Source organism: Pygocentrus nattereri, chromosome 5 (genome assembly GCF_015220715.1).
Source record: "Pygocentrus nattereri isolate fPygNat1 chromosome 5, fPygNat1.pri, whole genome shotgun sequence".
In the NCBI taxonomy this organism is placed as follows: Eukaryota; Metazoa; Chordata; class Actinopteri; order Characiformes; family Serrasalmidae; genus Pygocentrus; species Pygocentrus nattereri.
Window position 1 is genome coordinate 37,279,210 of NC_051215.1, and position 23,297 is coordinate 37,302,506.

The following is a 23,297-nucleotide window of genomic DNA, read 5'->3' on the forward strand; positions in this document are numbered from 1 at the left end:
TTAGTGACATGAATTAAACGAAGCCTTTAACAAAAACATTTTTTGTAACTGAATTATTTGAGTTACTCGAATAATCGTTTCAGCCCTAATTCTGATATATTAATTGTATGGTGACAAAGCTAGAATTGATGCATTATAAAATCTGTATAGTTTAAGGCTGAAAAAAAATTACGTCTTATGTCTGCTATGTTATAAATCAAATGTAGAATCATCTTTAAAAGAACGCTGTGTGTCTTTGCATCTGTGAGCTGGCTTACTTTCCTCCAGCTATATGCCCTCTACTTCACATAAAGCCTGGATGACATATTACAGTAAAGAGGTGTAAAACGGAATGAGCAAGCCTTCCCTCTCCACGCTGTACATCTCCCACTCTGACAAATGAGAGTCATCTTGGACCACTGTGCACAATTGTGTGCCAAACGACAGCCCACATACTTGTGTGCTTATATAGTCAACACACATAGAAGTATATACACAATACTGTGCAAATGTCAGAGACCTTTTATTTATTTAATTCATAGCCAAAAAGGCCATTTTCAGGAGATATTTCTCAGAAAATTAGATACAAGAAACTTACCTACAAAAGGAAGGGGAAAAAATGGAAGAACAGGAGTTTCAAAACAGGAGTTTCAAAAGATATTGAAATATGGAGGAAATGGGATTCTGTAGGATAAAATCAAGCCCCACTACTTCTGATCTGAAAAAATCCACAGATGTTTCTGTCCTGTTTCTATTACTGAGAGAAGAAACTAGATTAAGAAAATGTGAAAATCAAACAAAAACTGATGGTGTTCTCAGAAAAAAGGACTGGCCACAGTGAACTTTTTGGGATTACTTGGATTATGAGAAGTAGAAAATGTAACCAACTTTTGAAACTGAACTTTGGATGTGTGGAAAAATCTCATTGCAAATTTCTTTGAAAAACTGTAAGCAAGTCTTCCAAAAAGAATCGAAGCTGTAATAGAGGCAAAAGATGGTCATGCTAAAAAATATATACATACATACACACACACACAGTATCTCACAAAGGTGAGTACACCCTTCACATTTCTGTGATTTTATATCTTTTCATGGGACACTATAGAAATGAAACTTGTAATATAACTTAAAGTAGTCAGTGTACAGCTTGCATAGCAGTATAGATTTACTGTCCTCTGAAAATAACTCAAAACACAGCCATTAATGTCTAAATAGCTTGCAACACAAGTGAGTACACCTCACAGTGAACACGTCCATATTGTGCTCAAAGTGTCAATATTTTGTGTGACCACCATTATTATCTATTGTCTATTAGCACTGCCTTAACCCTCTTGAGCATGGAATTCAACAGAGCTGCACAGGTTGCTACTGGAATCCTCTTCCACTCCTCTACGATGAGCAGGCAACACAAGTGAGTACACCTCACATTGAACATGTCCAAATTGTGCCCAATTGTGTCATTGTCACTCCCTGGTGTCATGTGACTCATTAGGTGTGTATGGGGAGCAGGGCTGTTAAATTTGGTGTTTTGGATACAATTCGGTCATACTGGCCATGGGATATTCAACATGGCACCTCATGGCAAAGAGCTCTCTGAGGATGTAAGAAATAGAATTGTTGCTCTCCACAAAGATGGTCTAGGCTATAAGAAGATTTCTAACACCCTGAAACTGAGCTATACCATGGTGGCCAAGGTCATACAGCGGTTTTCCAGTACAGGTTCCACTCGGAACAGGTCTCGTCAGGATTGACCAAAGAAGTTGAGTCCATGTGTTCAGCGTCATATCCAGAGTTTGGCTTGAAAAAAACAGCATTAAGTGCTACCAGCATTGCTGCAGAGGTTAAAGAAGTGGAAGGTCAGCCTGTCAGTGCTCAGACCATATGCCGCACAATGCATCAACTCATCTGCATGGCCATCATCCCGGAAGGAAGCCTCTTCTGAAGCTAACGCACAAGAAAGCCTGCAAAGAGTTTGCTGAAAAGAAGTTAAAAGTTATTTCCAGAGGACAGTAAATCTATACTGCTGTGCAAGCTGTACACTGACTACTTTGTTATATCCAAGTTTCATTTCTATAATGTTGTCCCATGAAAAGATAGAATAAAATTTGCAGAAATGTGAGGGGTGTATTCACTTTTGTGAGATACTGTGTATATATGTATATTGTGTGTGTATGTATGTGTATATATATATATATATATATATATATATATATATATATATATATATATATATATACGTATCGCTGCTGTCGGAACAAAAACATTGAAAGAAGCAAAAAACACACTTTACTTTTAAAGTAAATGTGTGTGTATATATATATATATATATATATATATATATATATATATATATATACATAGATATTTTACTGATGAGAAAAAAATAATTTAAATTCACATTTAATAGTCATTTTGACAGGAAATTAAACAAATGAAGAAGTGTCTCTAACTTTTGTATAGCACTGTAGTCCTTCATTAGGAGCATTCTAATTGTAAAAAGTTTTACTTTTTTCCCTCCCATATTAAGGATTTATTTTTATGTTTTAATTATATTCATATATATATATATTCATATATATATAGTAGGAATCATTTCACTGTGGTGGAATTTTTTTTCTCTGTGGTGTATTTCGTTCTCTTTCTCTGTGTTTTTGTGTCACATCTTTTATAGCTTGTGGGTATGACTTAATGTTTTATGGTCTTGACTTGCCTTGCCACATTTCTATTTTTTGGGCTCTACAGAAACATTTGTGTTGAAGAATGGGGCTTTCACTGCAGTAAATAAGCTCCTACCTGAGTACATCTGAAGCAATTTATAGTGTTCTTTCAGTGTTCTTAAATCTTAAATGAACGCATCAGAATAGACGAAATGCCACAGCCAAGCAGTCACCTTTTCCTGTATTCTGTCCTTAGTTGTCCATTCAACCAAGACAGGCTAAAAATGCAGGGGAATATTTGGAATGCTTTTTCTGCATGGTAGCAATTATCAGAGGAAAATAATTAAATTGATGGTCTGCTGTCTGAAAAGAAGCTACCTGCAGCCAAAACTAAACAGAAAACTTTCATCTGCCACCTGTAAACATTCATCAGCCTGGGTCTTCTTTCCCTCTCTCTCTGGTTCCTTGCAGCATTTCAGGCAGTTTAATTAACAAGGATTATAAGCTGCCATGGTGTCATACTAGACTGGTTTATTAGCGTCACACTGTGAGGTCATCAGGGGTCCACAGTGTAGCAAACATTCATCTAAGAGAGCTTATTAACAGAAATAAACACTCAGTGTTATTAATGGAGAGGTCTGAGAACTGTGCCTCCATCTCACCAGCTAGATTTAAAAGGCTAATTTTGGGACTCTTTAGTCTTATCATTAATGCACTGACTGTTATTCCTATTTCTGGGCTTCAGTTTTTAGTGTAAAGGCTAAACCTTAATTAATAGACACTTTTCAGACCCAGGAGAACAAAAGCAGTGTCAGTTGCCATCAATGTGTTCTCACAGCAAGTTCATCGGACCTATAGTCAGTAACTTTTACTTTGTTCAATTTGCTATGCTTGTCATTTCAGTGGTATGTCTCCTCGAAATCTGAAGAGCTGTATGGACGTGTTTGGTGATTCATTATGATGGTATTGCCATATGTTTAGTGTGCTGACACCCCATGTTGTCTGACAACATGCATAGCTTAATTCCCAACTAATCCTAAGGTGACTCAAAACTATATCAAAACGGTAATTTATCATATAAAAATAACTAGAATATATGACTAAGATGAGTTTTTAGCAACGCCTGAAATGCGGAGTTATATATTCCTTGTTTGAGTAGAGTGACCGGCGATCTGTTCTCCTGTGACTAAGTGTGAGGGACAAGATAAGTGGTGTTAACTACTTTATTGGCTTAGAGTGAACTCCCCTTTCTGTACATCCCAGTAAGCTTTAGCAGTGTAAGCTAAATCACAATCCTCACAACTACAGCTCTGTTACAGCGCTCAGAAAAGTCATATTTGAGTATTAGTGCATTCCTAAGCACCGAAAGAAGTGGGTTCATCATGAGTTACAGCCCTGATTTAAACAAAAGTAAAGTGAGGAAGGCTGTGAGACATTGGAAAGTGGGAGAGCGCTATCTTTCCAGGCTAGCTGTTATTAGCAGCTGGCTAACTTGAAGCAGTGCTCCGTCACTTGCACACATTTGGTGCATTGATGATACTGTAGATCAAACATGACACAAAAGCACCGCTTTCAGTTTAAATGTACAGTGGAGGAAATAAGTATTTGATCCCCCACTGATTTTGAAAGTTTGTACTCTGACAAATAATTAAACAGTCTATTATTTTTATGGTAGCTTCATTTTAACAGTGAGAGATGGAATGTCAAAAAGAAAATCTAGAAAATTAAATAATATTTAAATAAAAAATAATTTGCATTTCATTGAGGGACATAAGTATTTGATTACCTAAAAACCATGACTAATGTTGGCTCCCACAGACCACTGACACACCCTAATCTAAGTGAAGTCGTTACCTGCATGAGAGACAACTGTCCCAAATTCTCACCTGTATAAAAGGCCACCTGCCAACAGACTCAGTGACACTCCAACATCTCCACCAGGGGCAAGACTAAAGAGTTGTCTAAAGATGTCAGGGACAAAATTGCTAACCTACACAGGGCTGGAATGGGCTACAAAGCCATAAGTAAGAAGCTGGATGAGAAGGTGACAACTGTTGGTGCAATTATTCGGAAGTGGAAGAAGTACAACATTACTATTAGTCGACCTAGGCCTGGAGCTCCGTGCAAGATATCACCTCGTGGAGTCTCATTGATCATGAGAAAGGTTAAAAATCAGCCAAGAACTACATGGGAGGAGCTGGTTAATGATCTCAAGGCAGCTGGGACCACAGTCTCAATAAAACCATTGGTAATACACTGAGACATAATGGTTTAAAATCCTGCAGTGCACGCAAGGTTCCTCTTGGCCCGCCTCAAGTTTTCCAATGAACATATTATGACTCTGAGAGAGACTGGGAGAAGGTCCTGTGGTCAGATGAGGCCAAAATTGAGCTCTTTGGCCTCAACTCAACTCGAAATGTTTGGAGGAAGAAAAATACAGAGTATGACCCTAAAAACACCATCCCCACCGTCAAACATGGTGGTGGAAGTATTATGTTTTGGGAATGTTTTTCTTCTAAGGGCACAGGCCAACTTCACCGCATGGATGGGAAGATGAACGGGGCCATGTATTGCAAAATCCTGGGTGACAACCTCCTTGCCTCTGCCAGGGCACTGAAAATGGGTCGTGGATGGGTCTTCCAGCACGACAACGACCCAAAACATACGGCCAAGGAAACAAAGGAGTGGCTCCATAAGAAGCATATCAAGGTCATGGAATGGCCTATCCAGTCTCCTGACCTCAATCCCATAGAAAATCTATGGAGAGAGCTGAAGCTTTGCGTTTCCAAATGTATGCCTAAAAACCTTAAGGATTTGGAGATGATCTGCAGAGAGGAGTGGACCAAAATTACTCCTGAAGTGTGTGCAAACCTTATAAAAACTACAAGAAACATCTGACTGCTGTGCTTGCCAACAAGGGTTTTGCCACCAAGTATTAAATGATGTTTTACTAGGGGGTCAAATACTTTTTTCCTTTAATGAAATTCAAATTCATTTTTATTTCTCATTTCATGTAATTTTCTCAGTTTTTCTTTTGATATTCTACGTGTCACTGTTAAAATAAAGCTGGCAGAACATTATGAGACGTTTCATTTATTTCTTTGTATTAAAACATTTAAAGTCAGTGGGCGATCAAATACTTATTTCCTCCACTGTACCTAAAAGAAGGACTCTGTCTGGTGTTAGATATATTGCGGTTCACCCCTCAAACTACTATGACAGTATTGAGAAATCCAGCCGTCTGCTAGCTGGTGTTAGAATGTGCTCTGACATGGCTGTGTTAGGACTGATGGCACTAAGCCTGACGTGCTGAGCCAGCTATTTTCGGTGTTCCTACTAAGTTGACGTTGTTGAGAAACTAAACAGTTTAGCAATTTTGTTGGCCACTTGTTTAGCATTTGTAACGTGATAGCCTAGCACTCATCACCAGACAGCTAAAAATACTGTTTTCTTTCTTAAATTATGATTATAACAAAAACTGCGGCCGTGTTTTTCCAGCTGATAACAGCTCAACAAGACACTTTCTCCCACCGTCCCATGACAGATTTGTGAAATGTTCCACTGTTTGGTGAGTGTCTGTCATGTTCTGACCATAAAGGATAGTTTGAAACAGCAATAAATTATGTAAAGTAAAAATCAGCCTTCAAACATATATAAAAATAATGATTTGACATTTATTGTGATATGTATCGATATAGAACAATATGAATTTTGTTTATCATAACATTTTTTTTCCATATCGCCCAGCTCCAACTCCAACTGAGTTCAGGGCACAGAAAACTGATTTATTGGGACTGTAGGTGTTAGCACTGGGAAGTTTGTTTCTTTTAGTTTTGCACTAGAGCTACACAGCTAATGTAATTAAAGCATAATGGAAACATATAATCACCAATTGGCATGATGCAAACTGCATACCTGCATTATCTCTTGCCTCAAACCACATCAGGTAACACCAAAAAGACTTGCTTATGTACTTTGACACCCTTTGACATAGTCATTTTACCGCCAGTGCATAATTAAAGAAATAAGCTTCGGACACCAGACATGTCTTTGCCAATCAACTACATTTGGGGTAAGGGGGAAACAGTGTTAATTTGTTGTTGTTATTGTTGTTAGTTTTTTATTGTTTTTTTTTCTGCTAAACTATCACTTAAACGTTGTCGAGAATTTTCAACTTGTCAGTTACATCATTGTCATAAATAACTGCAGATGTCTTATAGAAATTAATCCACTACACAGACCATGTGGTTTGATCATATGTGATGACTATTGCTGCACCTCCTCAACACACTCTCTCTCTCTCTCTCTCTCTCTCTCTCTTGTTCTTCTCATCCATCCATCTATTTTTGGACCACTGCTGTTCTGTACCACCTGCAAACCCCTTAATTAGCACACATCTGTTTTGCTCCCATTGCAGGGCTGTGCACGTGGCTTCTCTCCATTCTGCTACACCAGCCAATCCATTTTCCCTCAAATCAAAAGGTCACTGGGACAAAAGAAATCTTCAAATGCTAATGCACACTTGAAATTTCCAGAGATTGAAAAGAGACATTTAATAGGAATTGATTAGCAAGGGAACTGGCTTCATAATGACTTCACTGATTTTCTCATTTGATACACTAACAATAAACTTTTTAAGCAATGACTGTTACAAGAAGTAGGGAAGAAGAACAAGCCATAAATATAGATTGATTTTCTTATCGTAAATTGGGTGATACAGTACTCAAGAAAATGATTGTTAAATGAAATGGGGTACAAGAATAGGTATTGAATATAAAATCTTCCAAACCAATCAATTCATAGGCATTATGTTCTGTTATTGTTACTGTTTATGTAAAAAGTAAGTACAACTGTCTAACACCTTGTTACCACCACCATATTGTTGAACCTTATCACTAACAGTGTATTTGTGTGTGTGTGTGTGTGTGTGTGTGTGTGTGTGTGTGTGTGTGTGTGTGTGTGTGTTTATTTATTTATTTATTTATTTATTGCAGGTCTGCGTAGTAGTTACTCATGCAGCATGTGCAACGTGGTGCTGAACTCTATTGAGCAGTATCATGCACATCTCCAGGGCTCCAAGCACCAAAACAAGTGAGTTAACTTCACTTATTTCTTCTTTTGAGTTTCTGAGGTGGTGTGATTGAACTTTCTTCACCCTTTCTTTTCAGCCTTAGTCAACTCTGTGTACTCCTTTTATCTTTGTGTGATTCTCATGTGCTTATTATTTTTTGAATCACAGTAAATCCTCTGTGTATTTTTTTACCTTCGCTTGATTGAATCTGATTGGGTGACACTTATGAAGGAAGCCTTCTGGATCACATACATCTGTTGTGTTGAATGAAAGTCAGAACATTTGTATCAACAACAACCCATTAAAGACATGTTGTACTGAAAACAATACAACTTGTTAAAGACACAAACAAACTAAAGAGGCCATATTCACAGAGAAACAGTGGCTGCTCTCTGAATTAGCCTTCACTAAGAAATTTTTTCACATGAGCAGTAAGCAGAAGACTGTGGGAAGTACAGCTGCTTTAGACCAAGGAGATTGTACTGAAAACAATAACTAATTAAGGACACATTGTAATCAAAACAATGACAACAACTCAAAGACAGCAGTTTATGTAGCACGAATTAGAGGACTACCATTGATTCAAATCTTGTCTAAATTCTGTAGTTATAAATAGATCATTTGCCATTTTGTTTTCTATTTTGTGTTGTGTAGAGGAGGCTGTGATGAGTAAACATTGCCACCTGGGAGTACGTGGAAACGATTAAAGTTGCTGCTTATTTTCCTCTGCTGTAGCCTGCATGTGACATACTGCTGTGATCAGATGAGATCGTATTCAAATTCCCTCCCTCGCTGGCTACAGACAGAATACACCATTCCATTGTGACTTTGCATAGGTATGAAGAGAAACATATAGAAAAAAAACAGAAAGAAGGAATGAGATTGAACACAAAAGTACAAGAGAAAGAGAGAAAGACAGACAGAAAGAGGAGAACTCTTGTTGTGCGAACCCCAAAGGCATGCTCAGTTGACAGAGATAGACTCTGCTTCATAAGTCAGGCAGTCGAAGACTTCATGCAAGCCGCACTGTGTTTTTCACTCTCCTTTTTAAGCCAGAGTGCTTTTATGGTACACAGCTGTCCTATTTCTAAGCACTACGTGAGTAGAATGTAACCACTAAATCACTAACAGTGCCCCCTAATTGCTCTTCACAATCAACCAATTGATTAACATGCCAACAGTGCCAGAGGTGGGGGAGTGAGAGGAGGACACAAGCTGAAAGCCAAATCACCACTGTCTCTTAGCTCCCACTACTCATTCACGTTAATTACAGCTACATCCTCTCTAACGAAAAATCACTAAACGCACAGAAGAATATTGGTGAAAGGGCACAGTTAACTGTCTTGTCATTCTAACAGGTCTGTGTGCATTCCCATCAGACAAAGACAGTATATTTCATGCAAGGCTTGTTTTGCATCAAAACTGAAAGAATGGAGTTTTGTTTATGGAGGCTTTTTTCTTGAACACCTCCGCAGTGAAGTCAGAGCACAGTGTGAGCTTGTTCAGTAGGAGGAAGAGTCCTTAGATCTTTGCCCAGATACAAGCAGCCATCTGCTAGCCCATATTAACTGGCTCTGATCATAATTGATATAATAATTGATCACAGTGCTTCAGCTGAAGCATTTACCTTGTTTGTAGTGTTAGGAAGTTTGTCATTACTTTGATGATGCTCTGCAGCACAAAATTGCTACTGTTACAATGTGTGGGTCTTATTTATAACACAGTGCAGTGTATTTCACTGATCCTGTAAATGTGACTATCTGTGATTCATTTGCGCTGTATGGTGCACTGTTAACAGCCCTGCCTTAATTTCAATAGAATAATATGAAGGAGCAAAGGAGAGTAATGTGAGTAGAATTGTTTTCATCACTTAGCACTTGATTACCTTTCTAACAGACAAATTAACAGACCTCTGCTAAGAGGTGAGAACACTGACTCTGCCCTAGCATTTTCAATCATTTTTATTGCATTGTTATATGTTACACACCACCATTTAAATAGTAAAATAGGTATAGTTCTTTCTCTCTCTCTCTCTGTCTCTCTCTCTCTCTCTCTCTCTCTCAAAATTATTTCTTGTAGACTGTTATTTAGTAAAAACGCTTATTTCTGCTTATCGCTTTTAACACCCTTTTGCAAAGTACATGCTTGTTTTGGAGGGCTCTGCATATGAGATTTACATAATTTGTCATTTATTTAACTGGCTTGCAAAAGTCAGGACAATGAATTAAAGGTGTGCCCTTAGCACAGAAATCAAATGAAACAAAGTATCCAGTTTGTGGGCATTAATTGGATACAAAGATTGCAATTGCATTGCTTTTATTACAAATCCTGCTGCCCCCCCCCCCCTTTTTATTTTTTACAAATGAAACATATCCCACACAAAAATAAATTCTGAAGATCTAGAATACCCACAAACGGTCTTAATAACAGAATGAATGCTTCTTTCTGTTGTCTCTATAGTTGTTTTTTGTTATAGTTGTTGTTCTTTGACACTCCCAATCTAGCTCACACCAAGCGTCATAGTTACCTTACAGTAGGATTCAGAGAGCGTCTAGGATAGGAGTCTAGGCAAAATAGAGGCAAGTTATGCAGCCACACCAGCCATGAAATATCAAAAGTTTGACCTCATAATAAATTATAAATAGATAGTTAGGTTTGGTTGGAAGCACTCCAATTTAGCAAGTTTGCTTAGAGCTTGACAGTTTCCAGATTATGCAGCACGCATACCCACTACAATATTAGTGTCACTGCTGCACTAGGAATGTCTACCAGTAGTCCTGTGCGGGTTCTAATCTTTGGTGAATGGGGTAAACAAAGGCAAAACAAATGATGTGGATAAACAGATGAACAACCTGTTAATGTAAAACTTGAAAATGCACCTATAAGGTAAGCAGAGTTGATAAAGTGGACAATGAATGTAGATACAAAATATGTGTACCTAAGCAGGAGAATAGAGAGTACATACCAGGAGTGGGCTGTTTTACTTCCCTGTTGTGGCTCCACAAGAGAAGCAGATTTTTAGGTAAAAATAAAATTTTTATACTCCTTTGCAGTAAAATAAAGCTCTGCTGATTTGTTTTAACACAGTTTTAACACTAAATGGTAGTAAACATTTAATGTAGCCTATATCTGTTAATTTACCAAATATGCAAATGACTGGTTACACAGTAACACAGACAACAATCTGACCTAGCTAATAGTGAACGAAAAGTCAAAAAGAAAAACATTGATAATTTATAGACGAATGGATGTATTTACATTTATAAGCACTCCAGCTGGTTTCCTGATGCATTTAATTTGCAGCAAGAAACAGTCAAACACTAAAAACCTAAAGCTGAAGTCAGAATAATGTTTGAATTTTCCAGTCCCACCTTAAAGGGTGCCACAGTAACATTCTGGCACCTCAGGCACCATTTAAGGTGTAACAGGAAAGTTCGAACAAGAAGCTGGTGTGTTAGAAGTGACTTCAGCCTTATAAAAAACTGAACATTCAGAGACATTTTACAAGAAAATGTTATACTTTTGCAGAAAACCTTTCTGCCAGAAACGTGACAAAAGCAGCTATAGCTAAGCTATAGCTTAAAGCAGAGCAACAGTAAGTCTGCATTTTCGTTTATAATTTTTTATCTTATATTAGGACATTAGCACATACTGAGATACAGCCAAGATGTTAAATTGGACATAAAATATTGTGGTTCCCAAGGTGGTTTGACAAAATGGCTCTTCTTAAGATTTGGGTTGCTGACCCCTGGTACATATAATAATATTCCAGTCACTGTCAAGTCCAAAACTGCTGGGGTTTTTAAACACTATTCACTTACTGTCCACTCTATTAGACTTTCCTGCCTTGTTGGTCTGCCTTATATATGTGAAGTCAGAGACAGAAGCTCATCTGTTGCTGCTTATCTTTGTGTTAGTCATCCTCTAGTCCTTCATCAGCAGTCACAGGATGCTACTGGCTGAATTTTTTGTTTGGTTGGTGGACTATTTCTTTTGGTTGGTGGACTACTGTCTTTTACCAGTAAATAGAGATGCATTTCTGCAGCTTTCCGAGTACAAAGTACAAAAAAAAAAAAAAAAAAACAACATTCTGAGAACATTCACGTTCAGTGTTTCAGGACACAACTCAACCTCCTTTAAGTTTCATATAATTTATGTCCATTAAAGAGGTTGGCAGTATTCACCACAGTAATCATTTTGAAGGTTTAAGTAGTCTTTTTTTAGAATTTTCAGGATTCATGGAAAATCAAAGGACTGTTGGCAGGTGATATATATATATATATATATATATATATATATATATATATATATATATATATAAATATTTATTGTTATGTTTCTATCACCTACCAACAGTCCTTTTGATTTTCCATGAAGCCTGAAAATTCTAAAAAGATCAAATCTAAAAGTCTTGTGTAAGTTATGTAAGATTAAGAATCTTGTAAAAATTACATAGAAAACATAAACCTGTTTCTTGCTGGTTTCAAGTTGTCGCGATACATGCTGAGTTGCTGAGCAACATGGCCTGTCTAGAAGAGGATGCTCTGTCAGTGGAACAGATGTCATCATAAAAAAGAACAGCACCATGTTGTGATCTAATAAAGAGCGCAGTGGTCCTGTCATCGATGTGCCATGTTGAAACTCATCATATTGCAATTATTGATACACTATATTTACAACCCCAATTCCAATGAAGTTGGGACGTTGCATAAAACATAAATAAAAACAGAATATGATGATTTGCAAATCATTTTCAACGTATATTCAATTGAATACACTACAAAGACAAGATGTTTAACGTTCAAACGGTTAAACTAATTTTTTTTGCAAATATTCACTCATTTTGAATTTGATGCCTGCAACATGTTGCAAAGAAGTTGGGACAGGGGCATGTTTACCACTGTGTTACATCACCTTTCCTTTTAACAACACTCAATAAGCGTTTGGGAACTAAGGACACTAATTGTTGAAGCTTTGTAGGTAGAATTCTTTCCCATTCTTGCTTGATGTACAACTTCAGTTGCTCAACAGTCCGGGGTCTCCGTTGTCATATTTTGCGCTTCATAATGCGCCACACATTTTCACCGGGAGACAGGTCTGGACTGCAGGCAGGCTAGTCTAGTACCCACACTCTTTTACTACGAAGCCACGCTGTCGTAACACGTGCAGAATGTGGCTTGGCATTGTCTTGCTGAAATAAGCAGGCGCATCCCTGAAAAAGACGTTGCTTGGATGGCAACATATGTTGCTTCAAAACCTGTATGTACTTTTCAGCATTAATGGTGCCTTCACAGATGTGCAAGTTACCCATGCCATGGGCACTAACACACCCCCATACCATCAGAGATGCTGGCTTTTGAACTTTGCGCTGATAACAATCCGGACAGTCCTTTTCCTCTTTGGCCCAGAGAACACAATGTCGATGATTTGCATCAGTCCATCTCAGATGAGCTCGGGCCCGAAGAAGCTGGCGGCGTTTCTGGGTGTTGTTGATATATGGCTTTCGCTTTGCATGGCAGAGTTTTAACTTGCACTTGTAGATGGAGCAACTGTGTTCACTGACAAAGGTTTTCTGAAGTGTTCCTGAGGCCATGTGGTAATATCCGTTACAGAATGATGTCGGTTGTTAATGCTGTGCCACCTGAGGGATCGAAGGTCACGGGCATTCAATGTTGGTTTTCTGCCTTGCCGCTTACTTGCACAGATTTCTCCAGATTCTCTGAATCTGTTGATGATATTATGTTCCAAATAGGTGTTTTTTGAGCATTCCTCAACTTTCCAAGTCTTTTGTTGCCCCTGTCCCAACTTCTTTGGAACATGTTGCAGGCATCAAATTCAAAATGAGTGAATATTTGCAAAAAACGGTGGTTTATCCATTTGAACATTAAATATCTTGTCTTTGTAGTGTATTCAATTGAATATAAGGTTGAAAAGGATTTGCTAATCATTGTATTCTGTTTTTATGTTTTACACAATGTCCCAACTTCATTGGAATTGGGGTTGTAAATACTTTTGGCAATATAGTGTATCTTTTGAAAATCAAACACAATATTCAGTGCAAAGATAAAGGCTTATAGCATTCAAGAAAAACTTTATCTTGACTTTAAATATATTAAAGTGAGTTATTTCATGCACATTTTTTGTCTTGCTGTGCTACATTTTTTTCCCCCTTCATGTCGTTAAATAAAACAAGAGGAATATTCAGCCTAAAGGAACTGGCGCTAATGTGGGGGAAATTGATTTTTGAAGACTGGGAAGGATAATGATAGCAGTCTAAAACAAGTCATAAATTAATCATGAATTCTTATCCAACTGTGACCATGGCTATGGGGAGAAGCTTCCAAATGGTGTTTAAAAAGTGATTGGTACTTTTCCTCTGTGGAAAAAAGGCCAAATTAAAGACTTCATGGCCTTTAGCATCCACTTTCTGTAAACTCCAAATGACTCAAGAATTTCTCTTCAAGTTGAGGTGGACATTATCATCACCTGATTTATTGTGTAAAGCATAGAGTCGAACCCCATTTGGCAATTAAAACACCTTGAAAAAGGTAGTGTGTCCCCTGTACTGCAGAGGCAGCACTTTGCTGATGGATGTGTGGAAGTCAGAGATGATTCCTTTACCTATTTCCCCCAGCACATCTTTTTTTCCCCCCACAGTCCAATCTAGTGTTACCTAGTCTACTATTCCATGATGAACAACTGTGACAGTTTAATATGCTTCAGCTATAATTGTCTGTAACTGCAAAATTACTAGAAATTGTAAAAAACACTTGCTGTGGGTTGGTAAGAAGAGAGCTTTCGCATATAGCGCAGCACTCCCAGACATAGCCCATGTGTCACAAAGTGCCAAATTGCTACCCATCACCAACACAAATCCAGGATGCTTTGCTTCTTTGTCAAAATATAGTGGAGGATAGAAATTTGTACTTGGCAGTCACTTCTGGCTAAAGTTTTATTAAGGACAGAAATGGCAAAGTGGCAACCACTTTGCACTTTTGGTGTCAGGTGTCAGTCAGTATGCTTCAGCACATTGTCCCATTTTCAGGTTATTTCTGTATGATCAGCTCTGTAAATTTGATTATCAAGGTGGAAACATTTTGTAAATAAAACGTGATGTATCCCTTCAAATCCCAATATACATATGCCTTTATCGCTGACTGGCTAGTGTTGTGCAACACAAGGAAACAAAGGCTACATTCACACAGCAGGTATAAGTGGCCGAAAGTGGCTATTCACAATATCTTTTAAATGTGACCTAAACTCAGCTCCTAAACTAGCCCGTATGCGCAAAAGAACAGTGCTTCATGTTGCTTCATGTGGTGTGCTTATCCAGAGGTAAACAATCATGACTGCTAACGAACACCAGTCACTCCCAGAGCTTTCGGTTTCACTTTCGCCAGCATCACAGGAGACATCATGAAGCTTCGTTGACTCACAACTGGGCTCATCACCCAGAATGTGTTCGAACTCACCGTAAAAAGGGCACGGTCACTTCTTTGGTTTGTGTCTTCAGGTTCTTGAAGCTTTCAGTCTTTTAACTGTTCTTTGACACTGCAGCCTTTTTCTCCCACAGCCTCGTTCTGCCATTTATTTCAAAAACACTTCGAACACTGAGTGGTTTTGCATAAGTGAATTCTAATTCTTTGTAAAGAAACATCACTGCAAATGTTTTTGAAGTCTCCGCAGTGCATATGATGACAAATGTCAAGTTGGATTGAAATAAGTCACATAAATTCTGATCTGGCAGTTCAGACGGAGTCACATTGCTGCATATTGTATACGTAATGGATTTCGGTACCAAATAGGAAAGTGTTTAAAATCAGAATGGAAAATGTCAGATTCAATGTGTTTTTCGCTGTTCACACTAACATGCAGGTAACACATCTGTGTCACATTGAGCTTCATGCTGTACAACGCTGTGCAGTCCTCACGCTCAGATGCTACTGCTACATAATCATACATTGATCTGATTAACCATTGCCCCACCTGTTTTTCCCGCTTTGTACTATAAAACTTTATACTAACAATGTTTTGCTATCCGGTGTTGACCAGAGGAGGATGGGGTCCACTTGTGAGTCTTGGTTCCTCTCAATATTTCTTCCTCCTGCCTTTCTCATGTTTTTCCTTGCCACTGTCGCCACTGGCTTGCTCTTGGGGGCTTGGACCCAGATTTTCTTATTGTGATGCTGATTTTTCTGTAAAGCTGCTTTGTGACAGCACCTGTTGTAAAAAGCGCTATATAAATAAACTTTGCTTGCTACATATAAAGTAAAAGATTGGATTTGGGCCACATTTATCTGCTATGTGGCAGAACATAGCAGCAGCGTTTTCTTGAATGTTTCTCTTTCACAAAAATAGGTTAATTAAATCTAATTCCAAGCCAGATGCCTACTAATCTAACGCAGTGGTCTATTTTAACAAAGTGACATCCCACATACTGGACATGTTTTTGTGTTTATGGGGACAATGACAGTTTTATAATGAGCACTAATCTGCCCTACCTGGCCTGGTCTGCTGTCAAGTCCTGGAGGGCTCTTATGTGGGACTGAGTGTCCACACAGCTGTAATTTGGCAGAGAAGGAAGAGTCCGTCCCGTCCACCCCCCAATTTGGTGCCCTCTGTCCCTTACAGCTAGTCGGGCAGGTTCCTATCTCTGATCATGAACAGCAGGCAACCTGCCGAGACAGGGGCGAGTTTATTTATAACCACCATCTTCCTCTCCATCCTGCCTCTTGGCTAATCATGCTTACTGACCTTTGTCCAGCTATGGTGGGGGTCTGCTCTCTTTGTCTTAAACCAAAGAGCTAGAGGAATGGGGTCAGGCCTAGCTGTGCTGCCAGATTTAGTTAGCTGTGCTTATCTGCTCCTGGCCACCACTGCCCTCCACTAGGATGCTTACGGGGTACCACTGGAGGAAAGTCATGTGGCACAGTGGACTGACCTCCTTCTCTACATGACCCCACTGGTGCTCCCTCTAGGGGTGTTCTGCCACTCAGACTGCTGCCACTAGGGCCCAGGCCATCATTCCCTTTATTGTCACTCTTCTGAGAGCTTTTTTGGCCTCTGTCTGTGTACTGAGTCACCCCCCGCTCATGCCCTGCTCAGTTCACAGTATTAAAGCAGCTTGGCCAACCGCACCTAGCACCCAGCTCCTGCCACTAGAGCACACACTGACCTCTTTAAATCCAACACATACATGTAGGAACACTTCATTCTGTATTCAATATGTATAAGTAAAAGAGACATGTCTAGAGCATGTTAAGGATCCATTTCAGATCACACCTGTTCATCAGGGCAAACAAATCAGTGTCAAAAATTCTCTCTCCAGTCATTTATCATTACCACATATAATAGCAGCACTGGCCCTAAAACAATAGTTCTCTTCTCAGCTGCATTTTCATTCCTTTACCAGGACTTTTGTGGCTACATTGGTAGGCACGTTTTCTTATACTAGAGATGAAAGCTAACAAGAATTAAAGCTATGCATGTGACTGCTGAAAGTGCTTGCTACCTGATACCTACCTCTGCCAACACCAGACAGATACACACACACACACACACACACACACACACAGATACTTTTCTTCCTGCTGAGCATGGGCTCTTATCTCCTTTGCGGGCGAGAACCACATTGGTCTGGTTTGCTGCGATTACATGCGTGTTATCTTAAAGGCAGTCCAGCTCAGCACCCTCTACATCACTCTACAGCCAGGCAAGTGTGCCTTCACCTGGGGCCTGTGCACCCATCTACACTTTTAAGGGGATTTTACTGCATGCCCAGAGGCCAGGGGTTGGATAGAGCAGTGATTTAATGCAGGCAGCAGAGCAGCTGCGAGCGGCAATGCTGACAATGACAGAGAATCGTCAGAGAATCATCTACTCCTAACTTAAGATAACTGTGTGCTTGGACACTCCTTGAGCAGCTTGAGTGAGCAGGAGAATGTATAGGGAGAGCAAAATGGAAAGAGGGGAACAAACAAAATGAAGCTTGAAAGCATACCTAAGAAAAGAAATATAATCAAGAAAGAGTGAAACAGGTTCTGTGCTCCTGAAGGATGACAGACCATGTTCTACAGAGAGAGGATGGTGGGCTGCTTAAAAGAGGCTTGCTGATTGATTAGATGAAAGCAGTGTAATCTGAGCCATTGGTACCAGTGTTTAGATCTCCTGATTCTTCCATCGATCCCCTGGGCTGCCTGGAACAAGATGGGGGTTCCAGCTGATTGGTCTCTCTGTACCTGTGTAATCACTCTTCCTGAGCTGCATACTCCCATTACATGGAGCAAGCTCCTGGGAGAAAGCTAACATAGGCGGCTCACAAGGTGGAAAGACACGGTTCCTGGTGCTGGAGACCTGATCTCTTTTACTCACAGGGGAAGGAAGGTTTAGTGACCCACATTCTTCTGCAAACACAAGTCTAATGTCCAGAAAGAATTTGTACCAAGGCAGCAATGCAAGCCAGCTGTTATGCCATGCTGCACTGGGATTACAAAAAGAGGCCTTAGATAAAAAGGAGTGCTTCTTCCTTACTCTTAGGAGTTACAGTTTTGTAGAACATGTAAAGAAACTCATAGAAATAATTAGTTCTAAATATCTTGCGAGCCACAGAAATTCACAAACTCATTTCTATACAGGTCCGTCAGATTTAAAAGAATGCACCTAGATTGCTTGAAGCTATACCTCATATACTCATTCTGATAGAAGATTCTGAAAGACTGTTCGAGGTCAGGCATGAATGAGTTTTACTTTGTCTTGTGTTATTTATATATATATATATATATATATATATATATATATATATATATAAACTCAGGAATAAGCTGTCTTTTGTGCAGCTGGGTCCAGGCTAAGAGCGTAGCTTGGGAGATAATACCCTCCTGTCTCCGGGGGTCTGTGGGCCAAGGAGCTGAAGCTGCTGCTACCCCAACTGTACACCACTGAGCAGGCTGGATGAGCGTCGACTCGTGTAAGAAGCTTTGGCGGACAGACGAGTGCTCGGCTGACAGTCACTGGGGATTAGTTCTTTGCGCAGAGCAGGCATAAAGAGACTGGCTGTAAAAAACGATTTCTCTCCCCGTCCTTCAGCAGTGGCCCTTTAATCTGTCTCTCCCTCTCTTTCGCAACCTCCCAAAGTCTGGCAAAGAGAAACTTGCAGCCCTGCATTGCTGACAAGAAGCTCCTCTCAGCAGAGCAACTACTGTGAAAATTTTCATCATAGAGGATTGATGAACACATCTGGTAACGACTGTAAGTTCATGGTAGCAAAAATCACTTGTACTTAAGACTTTTAGAGTGCAGAATAGAAAAAAAGTCTTTTCACTGATCTTTGTTTTTTTTTTTTTTTTACCTCAAAGCTCTATATGTGTCTCATTGCTCACTGAATTAGTCATTTTCAGTGTCTTTTTGTGCCACTCTAAACAGGCTTGATCAGTCATTCTGAAAGAGTTTTGGCAGTGTTTTCTAACATAATAAATACTCCCCTCCCTGTGGATCCTCAGCCCACATACTGTTACTGCAGCAAATATTTCAGGTTTGATTTCTTCATTTTCCTCATGTACAATGCTGATTTATGGGCCTACTGAGGGGAACAATTAATATTTATAGTTTACTCTCATTTATACTAAAGGAGCTGTGTGAAAATCTGTAAAACTGAGGTGAAAGTAAAAGCTTCCTTTAGCTACACAGAAGTACACTCCCCAAGGACTGCCAGTCTTTACTAATATATGAATGAATTCATGCAGCAGATATATGGGACATCTGTCCGACATCTATCCAAAAATCATCTGCAGTGACAGCCCATATGAAAGAAGAATCATGTTTCTGTAGTTTCTCCTAGACAGTAATGAGATTAGATGAAAAAAGCATCATCTTTTGCTGCTCCAGTATTTCACCTTTGACAAAAACCCTGTTAATATCCTCTTGAATTTTAGCAGAGATCAGATTTTCCAACATATTAATGCTCATGTTTATCTGCAGTTAAAACCTCATTGCTACTTTATTTCTTTCTCTTGTGTCTCATCTCATTTTGGTCTAATGTCATTCCTCCTAAGGAATTTTAGGAGAATCACAAGTCTCCTGAGCCATTAAAGGGCAACTTTTGAGCGATGAAATTTTACCCAGGAAGAACAAAAAAGCCATAACACTACTGCATCATTATTTCAAGTGTAAAAATACTATACAGTATATGGCCAAAGATATGTGGACACACGACCATCACATCTGTGAGCTTGTTGGACATCTCATTCCAAAAGCATGGGCATTAATATGGAGTTAGATAGTAAAGCATGATTTATCACTTATCAAAACATGTATTCAGTGCTTGCATGAGTCCAGTGGCAGCATGCTTTACACCACTCCAGCTGACATTGCTCATAGTAATTTTAGGCTTGTGCAGCAGCTCAGCGTTGGGAACCCATTTTATGAAGCTACCTATACACAATTCCTGTCCTGATGTTGCTTCCAGAGGCAGTTTGGAACTCTGTAATGGGTGATGCAACAGAGGATGGGTGATTTTTACATGCTACATGCTTCAGCACTCGGCAGCCCACTGTCAGTTTGCGTGGTCTACCACTTCATGGTTGAGCTGTTTTTGCTTCTAGATGCTTCCATTTTTCAATAACAGCGCTTACCAGGGCAGATCTAGCAGTGCATAAATTTCACAAACTGACTTGTGGCAAATGGGGCATCTTAAAGTCAGTGTGCTCTTCAGTACAGTGCATTCTACTGTTAATGTTTGTCTACAGACAACGCATTGCTGTGTTTGATTTATACTCCTGTTAGCAATGAGTGTGGTTAAAACACCTGAACTCACTAATTAGGGGGTGTGTCCACATATATTAAATATGAAAAGTTTTATCCCAAAATGCTGGATATTCCAAGTAGTTTGATTGAAAAATGTACTTGTTTTCCATTGTACAACAAAATGTTCCATTTGCATTTCTCTAATAAAGGTAATATCTTAAGATCACACTATTCTGATGATCTACAGAAACCTAAATTATTAACAAACTTTCTGGTGATACTGATTATCAACAACATTAAGTTTGGATTTATGCGCAGGTGTATTTGTACAACCCCAATTGGGAAGTTGGGACGTTGTGTAAAACATAAATAAAAACAGAATACAATGATTTGCAAATCCTTTTCAACGTATATTCAATTGAATACACTACAAAGACAAGATATTTAATGTTCAAACGGATAAACTTTATTGTTTTTTGCAAATATTCACTCATTTTGAATTTGATGCCTGCAACGCGTTCCAAAGAAGTTGGGACAGAGGCAACAAAAGACTGGGAAAGTTGAGGAATGCTCAAAAAACACCTGTTTGGAACATTCCACAGGTGAACAGGTTAATTGGAAACAGGTGAGTGTCATGATTGGGTATAAAGGGAGTATCCCTGAAAAGCTCAGTCCTTCACAATCAAGGATGGGGCGAGGTTCACCACTTTATGAACAACTGCGTGAGCAAATAGTCCAACGGTTTAAGAACAACGTTTCTCAACGTGCAATTGCAAGGAATTTAGGGATTTCATCATCTACAGTCCATAATATCATCAAAAGATTCAGAGAATCTGGAGAAATCTCTGTAAGTAAGCAGCAAGGCAGAAAACCAACATCGAATGCCCGTGACCTTCGATCCCTCTGGCAGCACTGCATTAAAAACCAACATCATTCTGTAACAGATATTACCACATGGGCTCAGGAACACTTCAGAAAACCATTGTCAGTGAACACAGTTCGTCCCTCCATCTACAAGTGCAAGTTAAAACTCTGCCATGCAAAGTGAAAGCCATATATCAACAACACCCAGAAACACTGCTGGCTTCTCTGGGCCCGAGCTCATCTGAGATGGACTGACGCAAAGTGGAAAAGTGTCCTGTGGTCTGATGAGTCCACATTTCAAATTGTTTGGACGTCGTGTCCTCCGGGTCAAAAAGGAAAAGGACTGTCCGGATTGTTATAAGCGCAAAATTCAAAAATCAGCATGGTATGGGGGTGTGTTAGTGCGCATGGCATGGGTAACTTGCACATCTGTGAAGGCACCATTAATGCTGAAAGGTACATGGAGCAACATATGCTGCCATCTAAGCAACGTCTTTTTCAGGGACGTCCCTGCTTATTTCAGCAAGACAATGCCAAGCCACATTCTGCACGTGTTACAACAGCGTGGCTTCGTAGTAAAAGAGTGTGGGTACTAGACTGGCCTGCCTGCAGTCCAGACCTGTCTCCCATTGAAAATGTGTGGCACATTATGAAGTGCAAAATAAAATTGAGCAACTGAAGTTGTACATCAAGCAAGAATGGGAAAGAATTCCACCTATAAAGCTTCAACAATTAATGTCCTCATTTCCTAAACGCTTATTGAGTGTTGTTAAAAGGAAAGGTGATGTAACACAGTGGTAAACATGCACCTGTCCCAACTTCTTTAGAACGCGTTACAGGCATCAAATTCAAAATGAGTGAATATTTGCAAAAAACAATGAAGTTTATCCGTTTGAGCATTAAATATCTTGTCTTTGTAGTGTATTCAATTGAATATAGGTTGAAAAGGATTTGCAAATCATCGTATTCTGTTTTTATTTATGTTTTACACAACGTCCCAACTTCATTGGAATTGGGGTTGTAGGTTTTGCCTTGGGTTTAGGGTTTAAGATTATAATGAGCAATGCCAGCTGGAGTGGTGTAAAGCATGCTGCCACTGGACTCTGAAGCACTGAAAACATGTTCTCTAGAGTGATAAATTATGCTTTACTATCGAAATGAAGTGTTATCAGTCATAATAGCATTGATGTGTAAAGTCCACTCACAACAATGTACATCATGAAAAAAGATAATTATTTTGTCTTAAAATACTTAAAGTAGTATTTGTGTTTTGCAATCCCTTCATATACATTAAAAAGCTACTGAACAATTTCAAACAGTGGATTCCCTCACATTTTTGCTCATAAGGAGGGTCAGTTGCAGGTACTAGTCAGGTACACAAAGAGTGTGACCTTTTTTGGGACACGTGTAGTGAAGAAGAAGCCCAGTTTCTTTTACTCAGATGTCAGGCATGCAGTTTCCAAAGTGATTGCTCTCTCTTATAGCAATACCTCTAGCAACTATTTGTACATTTTCACTGTCTTTCTCACACTCACTCAAATCTGTTACAAATACATACAGAATTGTTGGCTTTACTTGGTTAAATACATGATAACTATTGTACTTAAAGTGACCAGGAGTACCCCTCATTCATAGAACTGCTACACTTATTGTTTTTAAATGGTGTGTATTGAACAACCTGAGAAAAAATTGTGTTTTCTTTTAATAAAAATAATAATTGTAAGTATAAAGTCAGGTCAAGCCAGGGGTTAAATATAAATGCAAGCAGGAATCATTGTGGTCTAATCACATTTCTGCAAGTCTCCATTTTCCAATTACTCTGACAGTGCTTCCCCAATGTTGGCTTTTTTCAGGGGTTAAATTGAAACTTGAAACGTGACGGGACTCCTCTTAATAAAGTTAGCTGGCTAGGCTATACACATCGACAGGTTAGCCTACACAATGCACACACCACATCAACTAGCTAGCTAGCTTGCTCCATTTAC

The 23,297-nt window shown here is 39.1% G+C and overlaps 1 protein-coding gene across 1 annotated transcript in view; it reads left to right on the forward strand.

The window, feature by feature from the left end:
* zgc:171482 (zinc finger protein) overlaps positions 1 to 23,297 on the forward strand; it is an 81,342-nt gene that overhangs the window by 52,267 nt on the left and 5,778 nt on the right. The window contains exon 6 of the mRNA XM_017724181.2: positions 7,631 to 7,727. Within this exon, the coding sequence (XP_017579670.1) occupies positions 7,631 to 7,727 (97 nt within the window). The remainder of the gene's footprint in view (positions 1 to 7,630; positions 7,728 to 23,297) is intronic.